The sequence below is a fragment of the Callospermophilus lateralis genome, chromosome 9 (genome assembly GCF_048772815.1).
Source record: "Callospermophilus lateralis isolate mCalLat2 chromosome 9, mCalLat2.hap1, whole genome shotgun sequence".
NCBI classification, from domain to species: Eukaryota; Metazoa; Chordata; class Mammalia; order Rodentia; family Sciuridae; genus Callospermophilus; species Callospermophilus lateralis.
Genome location: NC_135313.1, coordinates 60,899,823 through 60,917,780, shown reverse-complemented (window position 1 = coordinate 60,917,780; position 17,958 = coordinate 60,899,823). Strand labels below are relative to the sequence as shown.

General features: G+C 35.9%; 1 protein-coding gene across 4 annotated transcripts in view; it reads left to right on the top strand.

Moving 5' to 3' along the window:
• Window positions 1-17,958, top strand: part of Ppig (peptidylprolyl isomerase G) — a 52,269-nt gene that overhangs the window by 22,449 nt on the left and 11,862 nt on the right. For all 4 annotated transcript variants that reach the window (XM_076865683.2, XM_076865681.2, XM_076865684.2 and 1 more), the window contains 4 exons: window positions 351-395; window positions 956-1,043; window positions 6,367-6,396; window positions 6,487-6,626. In XM_076865683.2, the coding sequence (XP_076721798.1) occupies window positions 351-395; window positions 956-1,043; window positions 6,367-6,396; window positions 6,487-6,626 (303 nt within the window). The remainder of the gene's footprint in view (window positions 1-350; window positions 396-955; window positions 1,044-6,366; window positions 6,397-6,486; window positions 6,627-17,958) is intronic.

Sequence of the window (17,958 nt, the reverse complement as noted above, 5' to 3'; positions counted from 1 at the left end):
AGGAATACAGGCATGCACCACCACACTCAGCTTAAAACTATTTCTAAAGACACTTTGAAAAAAAATGTTATTCTTGTTGAAGAAACTGTGTAGTCATCATTAGAATCTGAAAACTGTTTTTTCCAAGAATCTTAATATGCTTTATCACATTCTTATTACAGCATCATAAGTGAAAGAAGGTAATTTGGGATCTTGTCATTGCTGATGTAAAGTTAATATCTTATAACTTGCTGTTGATCCTTTGATTCAAAAATCATTCACACACTACTTTGTAGGAAGTATGTTGGTTTAGATAGCAACTTCAAAAAGTTCACTGTCTTGAGAATTCTGAGTCTATTTTTCATTTGTAGGAAATGGACGAGGAGGGGAATCTATTTATGGAGGATTTTTTGAAGGTAAAAATGTTTACATTTTATTCATTTGGTTATTGATTCAACTAGATTATTCATTATAATATACATGTATACTAATATACAACTATCTTCAACTAATCTGATGGTTAATTTTCTTTTTGGGGGGGGCATGTACTTGGGTTTGAACTTGGGAGCTTTACCACTGAGCCACATCCCCAGCCCTATTTTGTATTTTATTTAGAGACAGGGTCTCACTGAGGTTCCTTCATGCCTTGCTTTTGCTGAGGCTGGCTTTGAACTCACAATCCTGTCGTAGCCTCCCTAACTACTGGCATTAGAGGCATGCACCACCGTGCCCGGCTTAAAAATCCTTTTGATACTATGAGATTTGGCTAGTTTTCCAACAAATTATGTTTTCTGTCTTTTTTATTGATGTAAAAATCATTTGGAAAACTATAAGCATATGAGTGTTGAACTTAATTTAATAGCTTTCATCTTTACTTTTTGTATTCAGGTGAAATTTTATTTCAGATTTCATATACTTTTTTATTATATCCTTATTATATGCTTATAATGTAACTGAAAACTTTACTTCTTTATAGATGAAAGTTTTGCTGTTAAACACAACAAAGAATTTCTCTTATCAATGGCCAACAGAGGGAAAGATACAAATGGTTCACAATTCTTCATGTAAGTATTTATAATTTGATGGTTTAACATATCCCATTTTCTGTTCTCTCTCGATGTGCCTTCCATTGGTTACTAATAAATCAGAGAGAAGCCTATAAAGGCAGGGAATTGTTTAATGAGGAAGAAGAATTATTGAACCGGGGAATTGAAAAGTGCTGCTCAAGTTTTTAGATAATGTATATTTGTCAAGGGGACATGAGAGCCAGATTAAATACATTTCTATTGGCCAGTTTATTACAGGTTGAGCATCAGAATTAATAATATTATTAGGCTTGGCACAGTGGTGCACATTTGTAATCACAGTGGCTTGGAAGGCTGAAACAGAAGGATCCTAAGTTTAAGCCAGCCTCAGCAATTTAGCAAGGCCCTAAGCAACTTAGTGAGACCCTACCTCTAAAATAAAAAATGAAAAGGCTGGGAATTGGCCCAGTGGTTAAGTGCCCCTGGATTCAATCCTCAGTACCAAAAATAAAATATAATAATAACAACAATATTATTATTAGATTATATTCAAATAAAGTAGGAATCCAGGAGTCCATACTGATACATAGTAGTCCTGCCTTATGTGTAGTTTTGCTTTCCATAATTTAAGTTACCCACAGTCACCCTGAAAATACTAAATAGGAAATTCCAGAAATAACAATATAGGTATTTGAAATTTGACTGACTTGATGAAATCCCCATTGTTCTACTTGGCTTAAAAATCATCCCTTTGTCCATTGTGTCCATACTATATATGCTTCCTACTTGTTAGTTACTTAGTGGTCTTCTTGATAATTAGATTAGCTGTCAAGTTATTGTAGTACTTGCATAACCCTGATGTAGTAACTTGATGCTACATCACAGTGCCCACATCATTCATTTCACTTCATCTCATTGTGTAGGTATTGTATCATCTCATTGTTGCAAGAGGAAGGATGAGTACTGTAACATATTTTGAGTGACAGAGATAATCTCTTACTGGGCCTAAGTTTTTAATTAAATTTTACCATAGGGTAGGTATATATACGAAAAAATCATTTACTGGGTATATGTAGGATTCAAAACTATCTGCAATTTCAGTTATCCCCTGGGAATTGTGGGACATGTCCCTACAGATTAAGTGGGAAGTACTGTAAATAAATAAGTAACAAGGGAGAAGAGAAAAGCTCGTTCCTAGTAAAACATCAACTAATAAACATAAAAGAAATGTTGAAGTTAGAAAACTCACCGTTTTGTAATCATCACAGTAATAATTGATTAAGGCAAGAATCTTCTATGGATACTAAACTTAGTGGGACAGTATTAACCAGAAACAAGATGTTTATGTTACATAGAGTATCTCTCCATAATTAATTATGAAAGTTAAAACAATTGATCCTCATAATTCACAGATTATGTATTTGTGGATTCACCCATATACTGGGTAGAGCCCAAGGACAAATGCATGCTAGGGAAGCACTCTCACTGAGCCACATTCCTAGCCCAAGCTTCAATTTTAAAAGGAAAAAAAAAAAAGCCTTGCACAGTGGCTCATGCCTATAATCCCAGCAGCTCTGGAGGCAGGAGGATTGTGAGTTTAAAGGCAGCCTTAGCAAAAGTGAGGCCCTAAGCAACTCAGTGAGACCCTGTCTCTAAATAAAATACAAAATACGGATAGGGATGGAGATGTGGCTCAGTGGTTAAGTGCCCCTTGGTTCAATCCCTGGCACCCCCCCAAAAAAGAAAATGTTTCCTGTATTATGTATACTATAAAGCTTGCCTTTTAACCACTTTTTCGACTTGCAGTTCTCCTGCCTCAGCCTCCCAAGACACTGGGAGACCTTTTAAACACTTAACTGTAGTTCAAGCATGTTTATCAAATGCCCAGTGTTACACAGCTGTCATCACAATCTGTTTCCAGAGCTGTTTTATTATCCCACATTTTTTTTTACCATTTTCCTTTCCCCATAGCCCCATAACTACTAATCTTGAATTTGCCTATTGTAGATATTTCATTTGGGTGAAATTATGCAATATTTGTCTTTTGTGTCTGATTTGTTTCACTTAGCATGTTTTCAAAGTTCTTTTACATGGCAGCATGTTTCAGAACTTTAGTCCTTTTTATGGCTGAATAACACTCTGTATATATCATATTTGTCCCATGATCTGTTAATGGACATTGGATTATTTCTACCTTTTATCTAATGTGAGTAATACTAAAGTGAACACTAGTGCTTGCGTCTCAGCTTTCAGTTCTTTGGGGGGTTGAGGCGGGGGATAATGGGAATTGAACTCAGGGACACTTGACCACTGAGCCACATCCCCAGCCCCTGTTTTGTATTTTACTTAGAGACAGGGTCTCACTGAGTTGATTAGGGGCTAGCTTTTGCTGAAGCTGACTTTGAACTCTTGATCCTCCTGTCTCAGCCTCCTGAGCTACTGGGATTACAGGCATGCCCCACGGTGCCTGGCTCAGTTTTCAGTTCTTTTGCTTATACTCCCAGGTTAGATGGTATTCCTATATTTAGTTATTTAAGGAAAATCCAGGACCTCATGTATGCTAGGGAAGTACTCCACCACTGAACTACACATCCAGCCTTTTAAATTTTATTTTGAGACAGCATCTTCCTAAGTTACTCTGGCTGGCCTTGAATTTGTGACCCTCCTACTTCAACCACCTGAGTAAATGGGATCACTGGCATGCTATTTTATTATTGTAATTAGCAATAAAATTGTTATAACTAATACAGTAGAACAGTAAATTCAGTTGCATACACACCCAATGCCTTTTTCAATAAGTTTTTTTTTTTTTAAATAGTAAAAAATCTCATATGATGCTTATCTGTTATTCCAGTATATCTCTGGTACATAACCAAATAGCAGCCCTCTTAACTACATAACTTTAAAGGTAATCTAGGGGGAAAATGGATGACAAGAAGTTCATTTGCCAAAATATGCTTATTTTAAGTTTTGATTTTGTCTTGGTTTTTTCTTTTATGGGGGCTCTCACTATGCTCCCCAGACTGGTCTGAGCTCCTGGGCTTTAGTGGTTCTCCTGTCTTGGCCTCCCATGTATCTGGGACTACAGTACCATGCCACCACAACTTTAATTTTTATCCAGGTTTCTTTCTTCAACTTGGAAATTTATATCAGGAGTAACAAACTCAAGCCTACCAAGGCAAGTGACATAAATTATCCTGTTGGAACTAAACTATTAATTCACATGTTAAAGAACACAGAAACCCTTGGCTCTGGTCAGTTATTGCTGTGTGCCAGGTATCACAACTTTCAAGTATTTCAGAGAGGCTCCAAGCCTGGATTTTCATGTGAAAGTGTCCCTTGCGTTACCCTTTTGTTGGTTTGTTTCCCGGAGTTGGGAGTTATCTCTGTATGACCTAGGCTAGCCTTAAACTTGCATTTCTCCTGCCTGTTCTTCCTAAGTATCTTGGATTGTAGGCAAATGCAATGGCACTTGATGAAAGAATTAAAAAATTTAAACATTGTCAGTTAATTTAAAAATTGTCTAGGGGAAAGAATAGAAGTTCGTTGGATTAGACAAAGGGGAATGAAGGGAAAGGAAGGGGGATGGGAATAGTAGATTGAATCAGATATAACTTTCCTGTGTTCATGTATGAATATACAACCAGTGTGACTCCACATCATGTACAGATACAAGAATGGGAAGTTATACTCCCTTTATAATATGTCAAAATACATTCTACTCTCATGTATATCTAAAATTAGCAGGAAGAAAAAAAAAATATTTGCCTAGCATGCCCCTGGGTTTGACCCCTAGTATTGTAAAAAATAAAATAAATGAATTCATAATTTTTTTTAAAGTGGTGAACACTAATGTGGACCATTTCTATTCAGGATGAACAGAATATGTCTGAAGGCTATCCGAATCTGACTATTCCCACCTCTCTCTCCCTGCTCTGTTTAAAATGTTGAAATTGAAAAGTAGTCTCCCCTTCCCACCAAGTTATTTTTATATATATTTTTAGTCATTGATGGATCTTTATTTATATGTGGTGCTGAGAATCAAACTCAGTGCCTTATGTATGCTAAGCAAGTGCACTACCACTAAGCCACAACCCCAGCCCTAAAAAGTAGTCTTAACCCCATAAAATCATAATCATAGAATGGCTTGGTTAATTTTGATATAAAGTCCATACAGTAGAAACTTTATAAACCATAAACATTCAGGAAGAACTCAGTTTATGCAATAAATACAAATAGATAATAACATCACCAAAATGTTGACTTTTTATCTTTTTTTTTTTTTTTACCAGGAATTGAACCCAGGGGCACCTAACCACTGAACTACATTACCAGCCTTTTTATTCTTTATTTTGAGACACGTTATTACTATGTTGCTTAGGGCCTCACTAACTTTTGCTATGGCCGACTTCGAATTAGCAGCTCTTGCCTTGCCCTCCCAGATTTCTGGGATTATAGGTGTGTGCCACTCTGCCTAGCTTATATCCAGGTTTTTAGCAAGTAGGTATTGCTTTTCTATAAAGAATAAATTTTTAAAAAAATACATTGTGTATCCAGGTGTGAGTGGCCTATGCTTGTAATTTTCAGTTACTTGGGAGGTTGAAACAGGAGGATCACAAGTTAAAGACTCAGCCTCAGCAATTTAGGAAGACCTAAAAAATAAACCAGGTTGGGCTGAGGCTGTAGCTCAGTGGCAGAGCGCTTGCCTAGCATGTGTGAAACACTGGGTTCCATCCTCAGCACCACATAAAAATAAGCAAAATAAAGACATTCTATCCATGTACAGCTATAAATAAATGAATGAGTGAATGAATGAATGAAAGTATAAACAAACAAACGAATGAATAAACCAGGTTGGGGCTGGGTTGTAGAGCACTGGTAGAGCGCTTGCCTAGCATACATGAGGCATGGGTTTGATCCTCAGCATCACATAATAAATGAATGAATAAGTGAATGCATAAAAATACATACGTATATACATAAACAAACCTGGCTGGTGACCCATGTCTGAGTCAAGAGGATCCCAAATTTGAAGCTAGTCTGAGCAATTTAGTGAGATCCTGACTCAAAATTAAATAAATAAGCAAATAAATAGGACTGGGTATGTAGTTCAGCAGTAAAAGCAAGCCTGAGCTCAATCCCCAATGCAGTGGGGGTCTGTGGAATACATTGTGTGGCAGATATTTTGCATTCTTTTTTACTCAAAGTTAAGGTAATATGATTCTGTTATGTTAAAGTAACATATGATTAGTTTGGGTTTTACTTTGTTTTCAATGTAGTTATTTTCTTTTCCTTTTTAGAGACGCTAACTTTGTTTTTCTTTGACTTTGTTTTTATTCTTCTCTCTGATGACTTCCAAAAGAACAACAAAACCAACTCCTCATCTAGATGGGTAAAAATTTATTTAACTATTTTATAACCTACTTTAAATTAATGTTAAAATAAGAAGCTTTTATTTAGTCATCTTTATTTGACTCTTTAGGCATCATGTTGTTTTTGGACAAGTGATTTCTGGCCAAGAAGTTGTAAGAGAGATAGAAAACCAGAAAACAGATGCAGCTAGCAAACCATTTGCTGAAGTACGGATACTCAGTTGTGGAGAGCTAATTCCCAAATCCAAAGGTAAGAACAGTACATATTTCAAGGAATTCTTGCTAATATAAAATAGACACTCTAAATAGTTGGTTTGAAATTCATACTAAAGTTGACATAAATGTGAGGTGTTTGTGTATTTTTTTATTTTTGTACTTGGATTGAACCCAAGGGTGTTTTCCCCTCTGAGCTATAGTCCCAGTTTGCAGTCCTCCTTCCTCAGCCTCCATAGTCATTGGAATTACAGGCATGAACCATCTTGCCAGACTTCTAATTTTTTTTTATGACAAAAATTATGTATGTCATGCACAATGTGATGCTTTGAAATATGTATATGTTGTAGTTTTTTTTGTGTGTGGATTGCATAATTGAGCTAATCACGTTACCTTTTTTGATGTGTGTGTGCACGCACACATGCTTGCACACGCATGGTGATAAGCTTAAAATCTAGGTAGTGATTTTTAAGAATACAGTCATTCCTTCTTCTCACCCCTATACTGGGAATTGAACCCAGGACCTGCCACATACGAGGCAAATTTTCTACCACTGAGCTACAGCTCAGACCTTTTTAAATTTTATTTTGAGATAGGGTTTTACTCAGTTACCCAGGCTGGTCTTGAATTTGCAGTCCTTCTACCTCAGCCTCTAAGTAGTTTTTTTAATTCTTGTTTGTTTGTTTTTCTTTTCTTGTTTACCACTGAGCTACAGCCTCAGCCCCTTGTTGTTGATTTTTGAAACAGGATTACTCAGGGTGACCTCAAACTTAAGATATTTCTGCCTTTCTCAGCCTCCAGAGTAGGCATATGCCACAGTTCTCAGTTTATAGTCGTTATTAACTGTTCTCACCATGTTGTACAGTAGATTACTTGAATTTATTCCTTCTAAAATTTTGTATCCTTTGATCAACATCCTCTCCGAATATACTCTCAACCTCCCTCTTCAGATCCCTAGTGAGACTACCAATCAGTTCCACTCTCTATTTCTGTGAATTTATCTCTTTTAGAATCCATATGTAAATGAAATTATTCAGTATTTGTCTTTTTGTGGGTAGCTTATTTCACCTAATAGAGTAGGTGTAGATTTGTAGATTTATCCATGTTGCCACAAATGATAGGATATCCCTTTCTTTTGGGTACCAGGGATTGAACTTGGGGGCACTCAACCACTGAGCCACATCCCCCTCCCTATTTTGTATTTTTATTTAAAGACAGGGTCTCAGTGAGTTGCTTAGGGCCGCTGGGATTACAGGTGTACGCCACTGCTCCCAGCCAGGATATCCTTTTTTAAGGCTTAATAGAATTCCATTGTGTGTGGGGTTTGTTTCGATGTGTGTGACATTTATTATTCTATTTATCCATTGAGGGACACTTAGATTGATTTTGTATCTTAACAATTGAAAATAACACAATGGTAGTGCAGACATCACTTCAGCATACTGGTTTAATTTCCTTTGGGTATATATTTCTAGTAGTGGGAATGCTGGATCATATGGTCGTTTTATTTTTAATCTTGGTTGTTTTTTTCTCCCCTAGACTGGGGATTGTATCCATAAGTGCTTTACTACTAGGCTATTCCTCTGTCTCTTTTTTTATTTTGAGATAGGGTCTTGATAACATTGCTCAGGCTAGCCTTGAACTTGCAAACCTTCTGCCTCAGTTTCCTAAGCACCTGGGATTATAGGTGTGCAACACCATACCCAGCTATTTTTAATTTTTTGAGGAACCTCCATGCTGTTTTACATAATGCTGTTCTAATTTACATTCCCACCAACAGTATGCAGAATGTTCCCTTTTCTCCATATCTTCACCAACACTTAACCTTTTGTTATATTCTTAAGAGCTGTTCTAACAGGTATGAGGTGATATTTCATTGTGGTTTTAATTTTCATTTCTCTCCTTATTAGTGTTGTTGAATATGTCTTACTTTGAGAAATGTGCAGGTCCTTGGTCCATTCTTTTTTTTTCCCTGAACCATTTTTAAAAATCAGGTTATTTTCTTGCTACTGAGTTGCTTGAGTTCCTTATATTTTCAGTAATAACCCCTTATCAGATGCGTGGTTTGCAAGTATTTTGTCCTATTCCATTTACTGTGTCTTGATTCTTGGTTATTTCCTTGATTATGCAAAAGCTTCTTTTAAAAAAAATACTTTTTAGTTTTTGGTAGACTTTATTTTATTTACTTGTTTATATGTGATGCTGAGAATTTAACCCAGTGCCTCACTCATGCTAGGTAAGCACTTTACCACTGAGCTATAACACTAACTCCTATGCAGAAGCTTTTTAATTTGATGTGAATCCCATTCATGTTTTCAGCTTTGCTGCCTGTGCTTTTGGGGTCATATCCAAAAAAATTGTTTCAAGTTTTTAATCCATTTCAACTTAATTTTTTGTGTATATTGTGGAATAAAAGTCTAATTCCATTCTTCTACATGTGAATATGCAGTTATCCTAACCCCATTTTTATTGTCTTAGAGAGTGCTGGGGATTCCCCAACGCTTCTCACATAGTAAGTACGCACTTTATACGCTGGAACTACTCCTGCAGTCATCCCCATTTATTGAAGAGACTGTTCTTTCTGTATTATATATTCTTGATATTTTTGTATTTTTTTTTTCTTTTTATTGATACTAGATATTGAACCCAAGGGCACTTAACCATTAAGCCACATCCCTTACCCCTGCTTTTTAATTTTTTTATTTTGAAATAGGGTCTTGCTAAGGGCTTTGCTAAGTTGCTGAAGCTGGCTTTCAACTTGTGATCCTCCTGCCTCAGCCTCCCAAGCCACTAGGATTACAGGAGTACACAACTGTGCCTGGCAGCATTTTTTTTTTTTTTTTAATTTTTTCAAGTGTTTATCCTGCTTTTTACTTTGTTCATTAAACATGGAACCATTTACATTTTTCCTCATTTATTTGTAATAATTTACCCTTTTGCTTCCACTTGGTTTGTTTTTTTTAAAAAACTGAAGTTGTCTAAAGAGCATAGGTGTAAACATTCTAGAGGAAGAGAAAATGGGTGGGATAGAATGGCAATTGATGAGAATAAGATAGATTAAGAAACTGACGGAATAAATTCTTTCCCTTCATGTGTTACTTACATTCAGAAACATCCTGCATGTTTTAAAACTTGTCTTAGTTGACTAGACCAGACCATTTGAAGCTAATATGAAGCTAATTTGATGTGATGTTATCTGAAATGGTAAGAACTTTTTTTTTTTTTTTTTTTTTTTAAATGTGGTGCTAGGGATAGAACTCAATGCCTCATGCATGCTAGCCAAGCACTGTCCCACAGAACCACAACCCCAGCCCAAGAACTTTGTTTTGAGGGAACATTTTGTCTCTATAATCTGAGAGATGTAACTGCTTCTATGAATTACAAATATTGGGTCTGATGCTCTGAGAGTAACAGAATGAGATTACCTTCAAACTAGTATAGAGAATAATAAAACATTAAACTGATTCTTTAATCACTAATCTAGGGAGTAATAAAAGCCTGTGTCACTAATTCATTAAAGTTTAAATGTCTTTAACATGCCTTTCAGAGTTGCTTGAAGAAGAACATTTGGTTTCTCACCTTTTAGGTCTACTCATTTGCGTATAATATTTAGAAATATACACATTTTATGTTGTTTTAATTTTAAGAGATCCTAGGTGGGTGTAGAGAACTAAAATGCTTATTTTAAATTTTCTGTCTCTGTATTCTGTCTTGATTTTGATGATTTCATGTTTTATCCATTGCATATTAAATAGATTACTATTAACATATTGTAGGAGTATAATGAGACTATGTAAAATGATTTTTGTTGTAAATGAAACTTGATTTATATTCTTAGTAACAAATAGGAATAATGTCTGCATTTTTTGGATAAAGAATGAAGTGCTTTGAGAATTGAGTGGTGCTATATAAATCATTTATATTTTTTTTAATTAATAAAAACAATCTCTATTAGTGTTGATAAATTTTAGACCCTGAACCTACTGATGTTTGATTCTTCAGAATATTGTTAATTCAACTATAATATTTTGGCTTAAGGCACTACTTATTTTCACATCATATAGAAAAATCTTGTATTCTGTATTTGACATTATTTTTCTTATATTTTATGGTCTTTCAGGTCTCTTGTATTAAGATCTATTCTCTGCTTATAAAAGCTAATGAGATTCTATGTGGCTTATATAGAAGGAGAATGAGTTAGTAAAACTCACATTTGAAACCATAAACACTAATCATAATCTCTAATTAATTTAGTATTAAGAATGTTTTGGTATTAAGAGGTCAGGTATTTCCCTGTAGTATGTGTGACTCTTTATATATTATTCCTGGCATCTTTATAATGCATTGTCACCTGAAGGAATAAATGCTAGTTTTTCTATGCCATTGTGGCCAGTTGGTTCTGAAAATTGATGTAGCATCCTACTCTGTGTCACTTAAACCCCTGGTAAATTAGCATATCTTATCCTTACCTGTTCCCTTACACAGGGAAGATTTTGCCCCCTTTTTAGTATCTGTCTTTTCAGGAGTTTCTACGAAGGTCAGATTTGTTTTGAGCCTGAACTCTCATGCCTAGTGTATTCTGAATCACACTGGAAAGAAGTAAAGTGTTTTTTTGTTTATTTTGTTTTATGGTGGTGATAATCGAACCCAGTGCCTTACACATGCTAGCAAGTGCTCCCTACCAACTGAGCTACAACCCCAACCCAGAGGTAAAGATCTTCACTTAAGATCATAGTTTGACACCAGTTATCCCATGGTCTTTCAACTACCATTCAGAACATTTCTTAGAGTGAATTTAGCCATACATCTGTGTAATCTTTGTTTAGATAGAGCTGTCTTATATCCAACTTTTAAGTTTGGCTTCCTTACAAGAATTTTAATCAAAAACAATCAAAAAGCCAGGTGTGGTGCATGCCAGGGACTTGGGAGGCTAAGGCAGGAGGACCTAAAGTTCAGGGCCAGCCTCAGCCACTTCGTGAGGCCCTAAGCAACTTAGAGAGACCCTGTCTCAACATAAAAAAAAAAGAGTAGGGGATGTGGCTCAGTGGTAAAGTACCTCTTGATTCAATTTTCAGTACTAAAAAACAACAAATACCCCAAAATAGTCAAAAAGCTTTATGCAACACCGTGATGTTAATCATCATCATATTAACCTGTGTGAAAGATTTTCGCCCTAATTTTTAAAATATACAGTTGTGTGTGTGTGTGTGTGTTTTGACTTCCTGAAACAAGACAAAGAGACTTCAAAAGAAATCTCAGACTGGGCCCACCTGTCTTCATGAGTCTGAGCAGTCTCCTTGGGGTCTTTTTCCCTTTTCTATTGCAAGATTAAAAATCTTGCTTTTTTGGCTATGTAAATTTGCCAGAGGAAGTTCAGGGTCCAAGAGAAGAACCTTTCAACATATATGCAGAGATAGAACACTGGAGTGCAAACAAAAGTGTCCCCAGGAGACTCAATGAAGCATTCTCAGGAGTGGAAAATAGAACACAGACCACTAGAAAATGAAACCACTACCTTGATTAAGGTGTTTCCTAATTTTTTCAGTAGTTGACATGACCTCTGGTCGTGTTGTTCTCTTCAGAGTCCACTGCAGTTGTTAAAGAGGAATCTGTCTTGGCCATGCAACAAGAGATGAGGGCATTGCTACATTACAAAGTATACGCAGGAACCGAGTTGTGACAACATGGCAACATATAGTTATATGAGAAGAAAAGGTAGGAAACAGATTGTCTGGCAGTACAGAAAGAAAAGCACAATAGGAAACAGCTGTTGAATCTTATACAGGTAGTCCCAAATTGCCATGATTTTACATTATGATGGTATAAAAGTTGCACTAATTTAATGGAAACCATGCTTCAAATAAGATATCAATGAAGGGATTCATAGGGCAAGGTATGGAAGAAGGGGCACAGAGCTTCTAATATCCTCTGGTGTGTCACACTCCAGGAACCTCCCATGTGTTCAGTTGTCCAGAATGAATCCTGATGTTTAAGGGTTTGTTTGTTTTTTTTTTTTTAATATTTATTTTTTAGTTTTAGGTCGACACAATATCTTTATTTTTTATGTGATGCTGAGGATCGAACCCAGTGCCTCACGCATGCCAGGCGAGTGCGCTACCACTTGAGCCACATCCCCAGCCCAAGGATTATTATTTTTTAAATATGTTTTTTAGTTGTCAATGGACATTTATCTATCTATCTATCTATCTATCTGTTTATTTATTTTTACTTATTGATATGTGATGCTGAGAATTGAACCTAGTGCTTCACATATGCTAGGCTAGTATTCTACCATTGAGCCACACCCCAGCCCCTGTTGTTTGCGTGTTTATTGAGACTTCATTGCTTAAGCATGATTGTAACATGACAACTATGTAGAAATGTGGCAACAGGGTATGATCTAATGCTTATAGACTGATGAAAATATCCACCAAGGCCTGTCCAAATTCTTCTTGGTCTTTCCATGCAACAGTCCTACTTCCCAGGTATAAGGCAAGACCTCTTCTGAAATGAGGTTTTGAGATCTATTATCAGACAAGATAGCTTCAGAGAATTTTTTAGGCACTCTCCAAGACAGAAAGATGGAGGAAGATTAGAGTTTCTTTTTCTTTTTGGGAGGGTGGCATAATGGGGATTGAACACAGGGGCTCTTTACCACTGAGCTATCTAGCCCTTTTTTATTTTGAGACAGGGTCTCAGTAAGTTTCTAGGGCCATGTCAGGTTGCTGAGACTGCCCTCAAACTTAAGGTTCTCCTGCCTCAGCCTCCCAATAAGCATGCACTACTACACCCAGTAAAGATGAGGTTTTTTTTTTTTTTTTTTAACCTTCCTAGGGGGGAAAAATTATAGTTTCTGTAGCCTGGGTTCGGGAAAGAGTTATGATTCATGGACAAAAACTAATATATATCTGTCATCACGGTGGTACATACTCTTCTGTGGTGGAGGATGGCAGCAGTGCCATAGCTCTATCAGCCAGTCAACTAACTGCAAGTGATGTGTCTCTGTTATGTTGTGTTGCTAAGCCATGATATTTGGTAGGTTGAGGTATTAAATGCATTTTTCACTTAGGGCATTTTCATCTTACAAAGAATATATCTACTCAGGAGATATGATAGTCTCATTTCAGTGTCTTTATTTTTAAAGTACTTCTGATACTTTTACTGGAAAGTAGTGAGTGGGATGTTAAACTCAGATATTATTTAGAAGAGAAGACCAGTAATACGAAATGAAATTTTCTGAAGAAAACCATTTGGGAATAGCTCTTCATTTCAAATTTTATTTTGAAGGTTAATTTGGAAATTAACTGTTACAGGTTCAAATGAAATTCATTGGTTTTAAGACCCAAATAAAGAACAAGTTAGCGTTTTTCTTACCTTGGGTTTAACAAATAAGATGTTCTGAAGTTTTTTTTTTAACCTTAATATTATACTGGTAAGTCCAATACTTAATTGATAGGATTACAAGCTCGCCACCACTATCCCCCCCCCCCCACACACACACCAATAAAGGTCAGGGAACAGGTTTGGGAAATTCTTTAACATAATGATAAGTGAACTACATAATCTAAAATAAACTCAAGGCCTGGGGATGCATGTGTGAGATCTTGTGTTCTATCCCTGGTACTGTAAAAACAGATAATTAAATCAAGACATCAGAAATAACCCAGGAAAGTGTTACTCTTTGTAATTCCTTTTCATTCATTATGATTCTTAACTTTGCATTGTGGCTTTTGCTTTTACTTCTGCTTCATTTTTACCTTAAGGATACTTAAGTACATGTAAAAGATATTTTGCACTTTATCTTGTGTAAATGGTTAGGCAGGGATTAGGATTTTGTGATTTTAGTTTTGTTCCTTTGTATTGAGAGTGAGGTGAAAACAATTGTCATACTTAGAGTTTTAAAATGCTCTTTAAAAAGATTTTTATGATAAATTGAGAAGTTATTGCATATAAAATTATGGGGTTCAAAGTGATGATCTATATGAACAATTTGGGAAGAAAATCAAACTAATTGTTGTATCTAATCCCTCAAACTTATTTTTAGTAGTGAGAACATGTAAGTTTTTCTGTCTGTGGTTTTGAAATACATAATGCATTATTATTTATAGTCACCCAAACTTATTCTTCCTAACTAAAACTATATACCCAATTTTTAAAGTTTAGTCTGTTCTTTTGGTTTAAAATTTAGAATGTGTAAAAAATAATCACATTTAAAATATGTAATAAAATTCTCCTTCCTGTCTCTGTCCATTAGAGTTCCCATTCCCACATATGTTCATATATTGACCATGTGGGATAAATTCCTAAAACTTACCAAATTATAAGGATTGTGCATTTGTAACTTTGGTAGACACTGCTGTTAAAATGTAGGAAAATAAGTTGCCCTATATCCTTTGCAAAACCACATGGTAGTAGACTTTTTTTTTTTTTTAATATTTTTTAGTTGTAGTTGAACTCAATATATTTATTTATTTATTTTTATGTGGTGCTGAGGATTGAACCCAGGGCCTTGCACGTGCTAAGCGAGTACTCTACCACTGAGCCACAACCTCAGCTCCCATTTCATATTTTGACCAAGTTGCTGAGGCTGGCCTCAAATTTATGATCCTTCTACCTCATCCTCTCAATGCCTGAGATTACAGGCACCTATTACTACACCAGGCTTCTAGCTGCTTTCAATGTTTTGTTTTTAGAAGTTTCTTTGTAGTGTGTCTTGGTGTGTATTAGAGTTTATCGTATTTGAGACTCAGCGTTTTTTTTCTTTTTCTTTATCTTTGTGGTACTGAGGGTTGATCCCAGGGGTGCTCTGCCACTAAGCTACATTCCCAGCCCTTTCTATATTTTTTACTTTAAGAAAGGGTCTTGCCAGGATGTTCAGACTGGCCTTGAACTTGGGATCCTCCCTCCTAAACCTCCTGAGTTGCTGGGATTACAAGCATGTACCACCCTACACAGCTCACTCAGCTTCTTGAATCTGTGGATCTATACATTTTTCCAGATGTAGAAAAATTTCTTCTATTACTAATTAGAATATTTTTTTGACGTTTTCTCTTTTTCTTCTGGGACTTCAGTCACACAAATGTTATTATTCTGTGGGTCTATGAGGCTTTACTCTTTTTGTTGTTGTTGTTGTTCAGTGTGTTTTCTTTGTGCCATCCAGGTTGGGGGGTTTCTGTTGATCTCAATTCTGACTCACTAATTCTTTCCTCTGTCATGTCTACTCTGCTGTTGAGTGTGTATAGTAAGTTACGTTAGTTCTGGGTTGGTTCCCCCCCACCCCCAGGTATTGTATATCTTAGTTCTAAAATTTCCATTTGGTACTTTATATCTTCTGAGATTTTTCACTTTTTAAATCTGTTTTAGAAGTTTGTAATTGCTCCTTGGAGCTCCCTCCTGCCCAGTTTCAAATGGATTTTATTTGTTTCCTCTTGTTTTTTATTTGATGCATTATAGGTGTACACAATGGTGGGATTTGTTGGTACATTCCATTCTTTTTTGAAACAGTGTCTTGCTCTGTTGCCTAGGCTGGCCTTGAATTCCTGGGTCAAGAGATTCTTCCTCAGTGTCCTGAGCAGCTGGGACTATAGTCACCCTCCACTGCATGCAGTTCAAAACTTTTTTTTTTTAATTGATGACTTCTTTTTTATCCTTCTCAGACAAGTCACAGTGGTGGATGCCTGTAATCCCAGTTACTCAGGAGGCCAAAACAGGAAAATCAAAATCTGAGGTCAGCCTCAGCAACTTAGTGAGACCCTGTCTCAAAATAAAATAAATGGAGCTATGGGTATAGTTTAGTGGTAGAGACTTGCCTCACATGTGTATGGCCCTGAGTTCAATTCCCACCATTGCCAAAAATATAAATAAATAAATCCTTCTGACTTAATTCCAATAACTAAGTCATCTTGATTTAGTGTATTTTGATTATCTTTTTTCACTTAAGTTGTGTTTTTCCTGGTTCTTATTAAAGTGGCTGGTTTTTTTCTTCTTTTTCTTTCTTTTTTTTCCCCTTGTATCAAGAACATTTTGGGTATTATGAGACATTAAGTTCTGTTTATATTTCTCTATTTTTGCTACCAGTCACTTCTAGATTTAGCATGTGTGTTAAATCTAGTGTTATTCTGGTCTGCTTTATTTGCTACTCAGAGGCTGATTGGGAAACCTGGGTGTTCTTCAGTATTGTAGTTTAGTTATGAAATGTTTTGCCATATTAATTCTGATCTTTTTCATTTGAGAGTCTGCAAGGACCTTATGTATAGGCTTAAAGAGTCCTTTCCCCAGCTGTCATGTGCCAACACAGGGGGAGAGTTACAGACAATTGATGCTAAGGCTTCCTACTTTGTTTCTACTGAAATTACTCTGGCAAGGGAAGAGGAATGCTGCTTGCTTTCACCAAGGGCAGGATGATTGGAAATCCAAGTTCTCCACTTAATCTCTGCTGATATTGATAAGGGGAAAAGCAGGCAATGGCACATTTTTTTTTTTATTCTTTTTATTTGGTTGTCATAGAGAGGTATTGGCCAAAAAAAAAGAAAAAAGAAAAATCACTTTCTGTTTAACTAAATCATCAGAATTTTTCTCAGTTCTTTGTCTGGAGAGATTAGGGTTTTCTTGAGACTTAAAAAAAAATTGCGCATTAGCATATCTGAGATGCAGATGCACTTTTCTCTAACATACAGTTTCAGATATATGGGTTGCAAAATTAGAATTTCTGTCATTCCCAAGGCCAGAGATCCTTGATCACTTTCCTTCTTTCTACCTTTCAGAGTCTTGTCTTTTTTTTTTTTTTTTTGGTGGTAGTGCTGGGGATTGAACCCAGGGCCTGTGCACACGGGGCAAACACTCTACCAGCTGAGATATATCCCAGCCCCTCGGAGTCTTCTTCTTTTTTTTTGTTTTTTAAATCTTTATTTTATTTATTTCTTTTTATGTGGTGCTGAGGATCGAACCCAGGGCCTCGCATTCATACATGCCAGGCAAACGCTCTACTGCTGAGCCACAATCCCAGCCCCCCTCAGAGTCTTCTTGATGTATGTTCTTTGCACATCTAAGGTGTCTACTAGAACCAGGGAGAAATGAGTGTATTCCATCTTATTTGTAATTTCTCTTTTCCTTTTTTCTAAGCTTTTTGTCTTATCTAAAAACCTTCCCTTTTAAAATATAAAATCTCTTGCTTAAATGACTTTAGACCTTTATAATGATTACTGCTTTATAAGTACATTACGGATAACTACTTCCCACTACTTATTTTTACTCCTATTTCAAATCCTAAAAAGTTATTTATGCTAGACTGATTATTTTGAAAACATGCATTTGTTCCATTGTGATTGAGATATTAGAAAATAATTTGAATATAATAACAATTTCTTGCT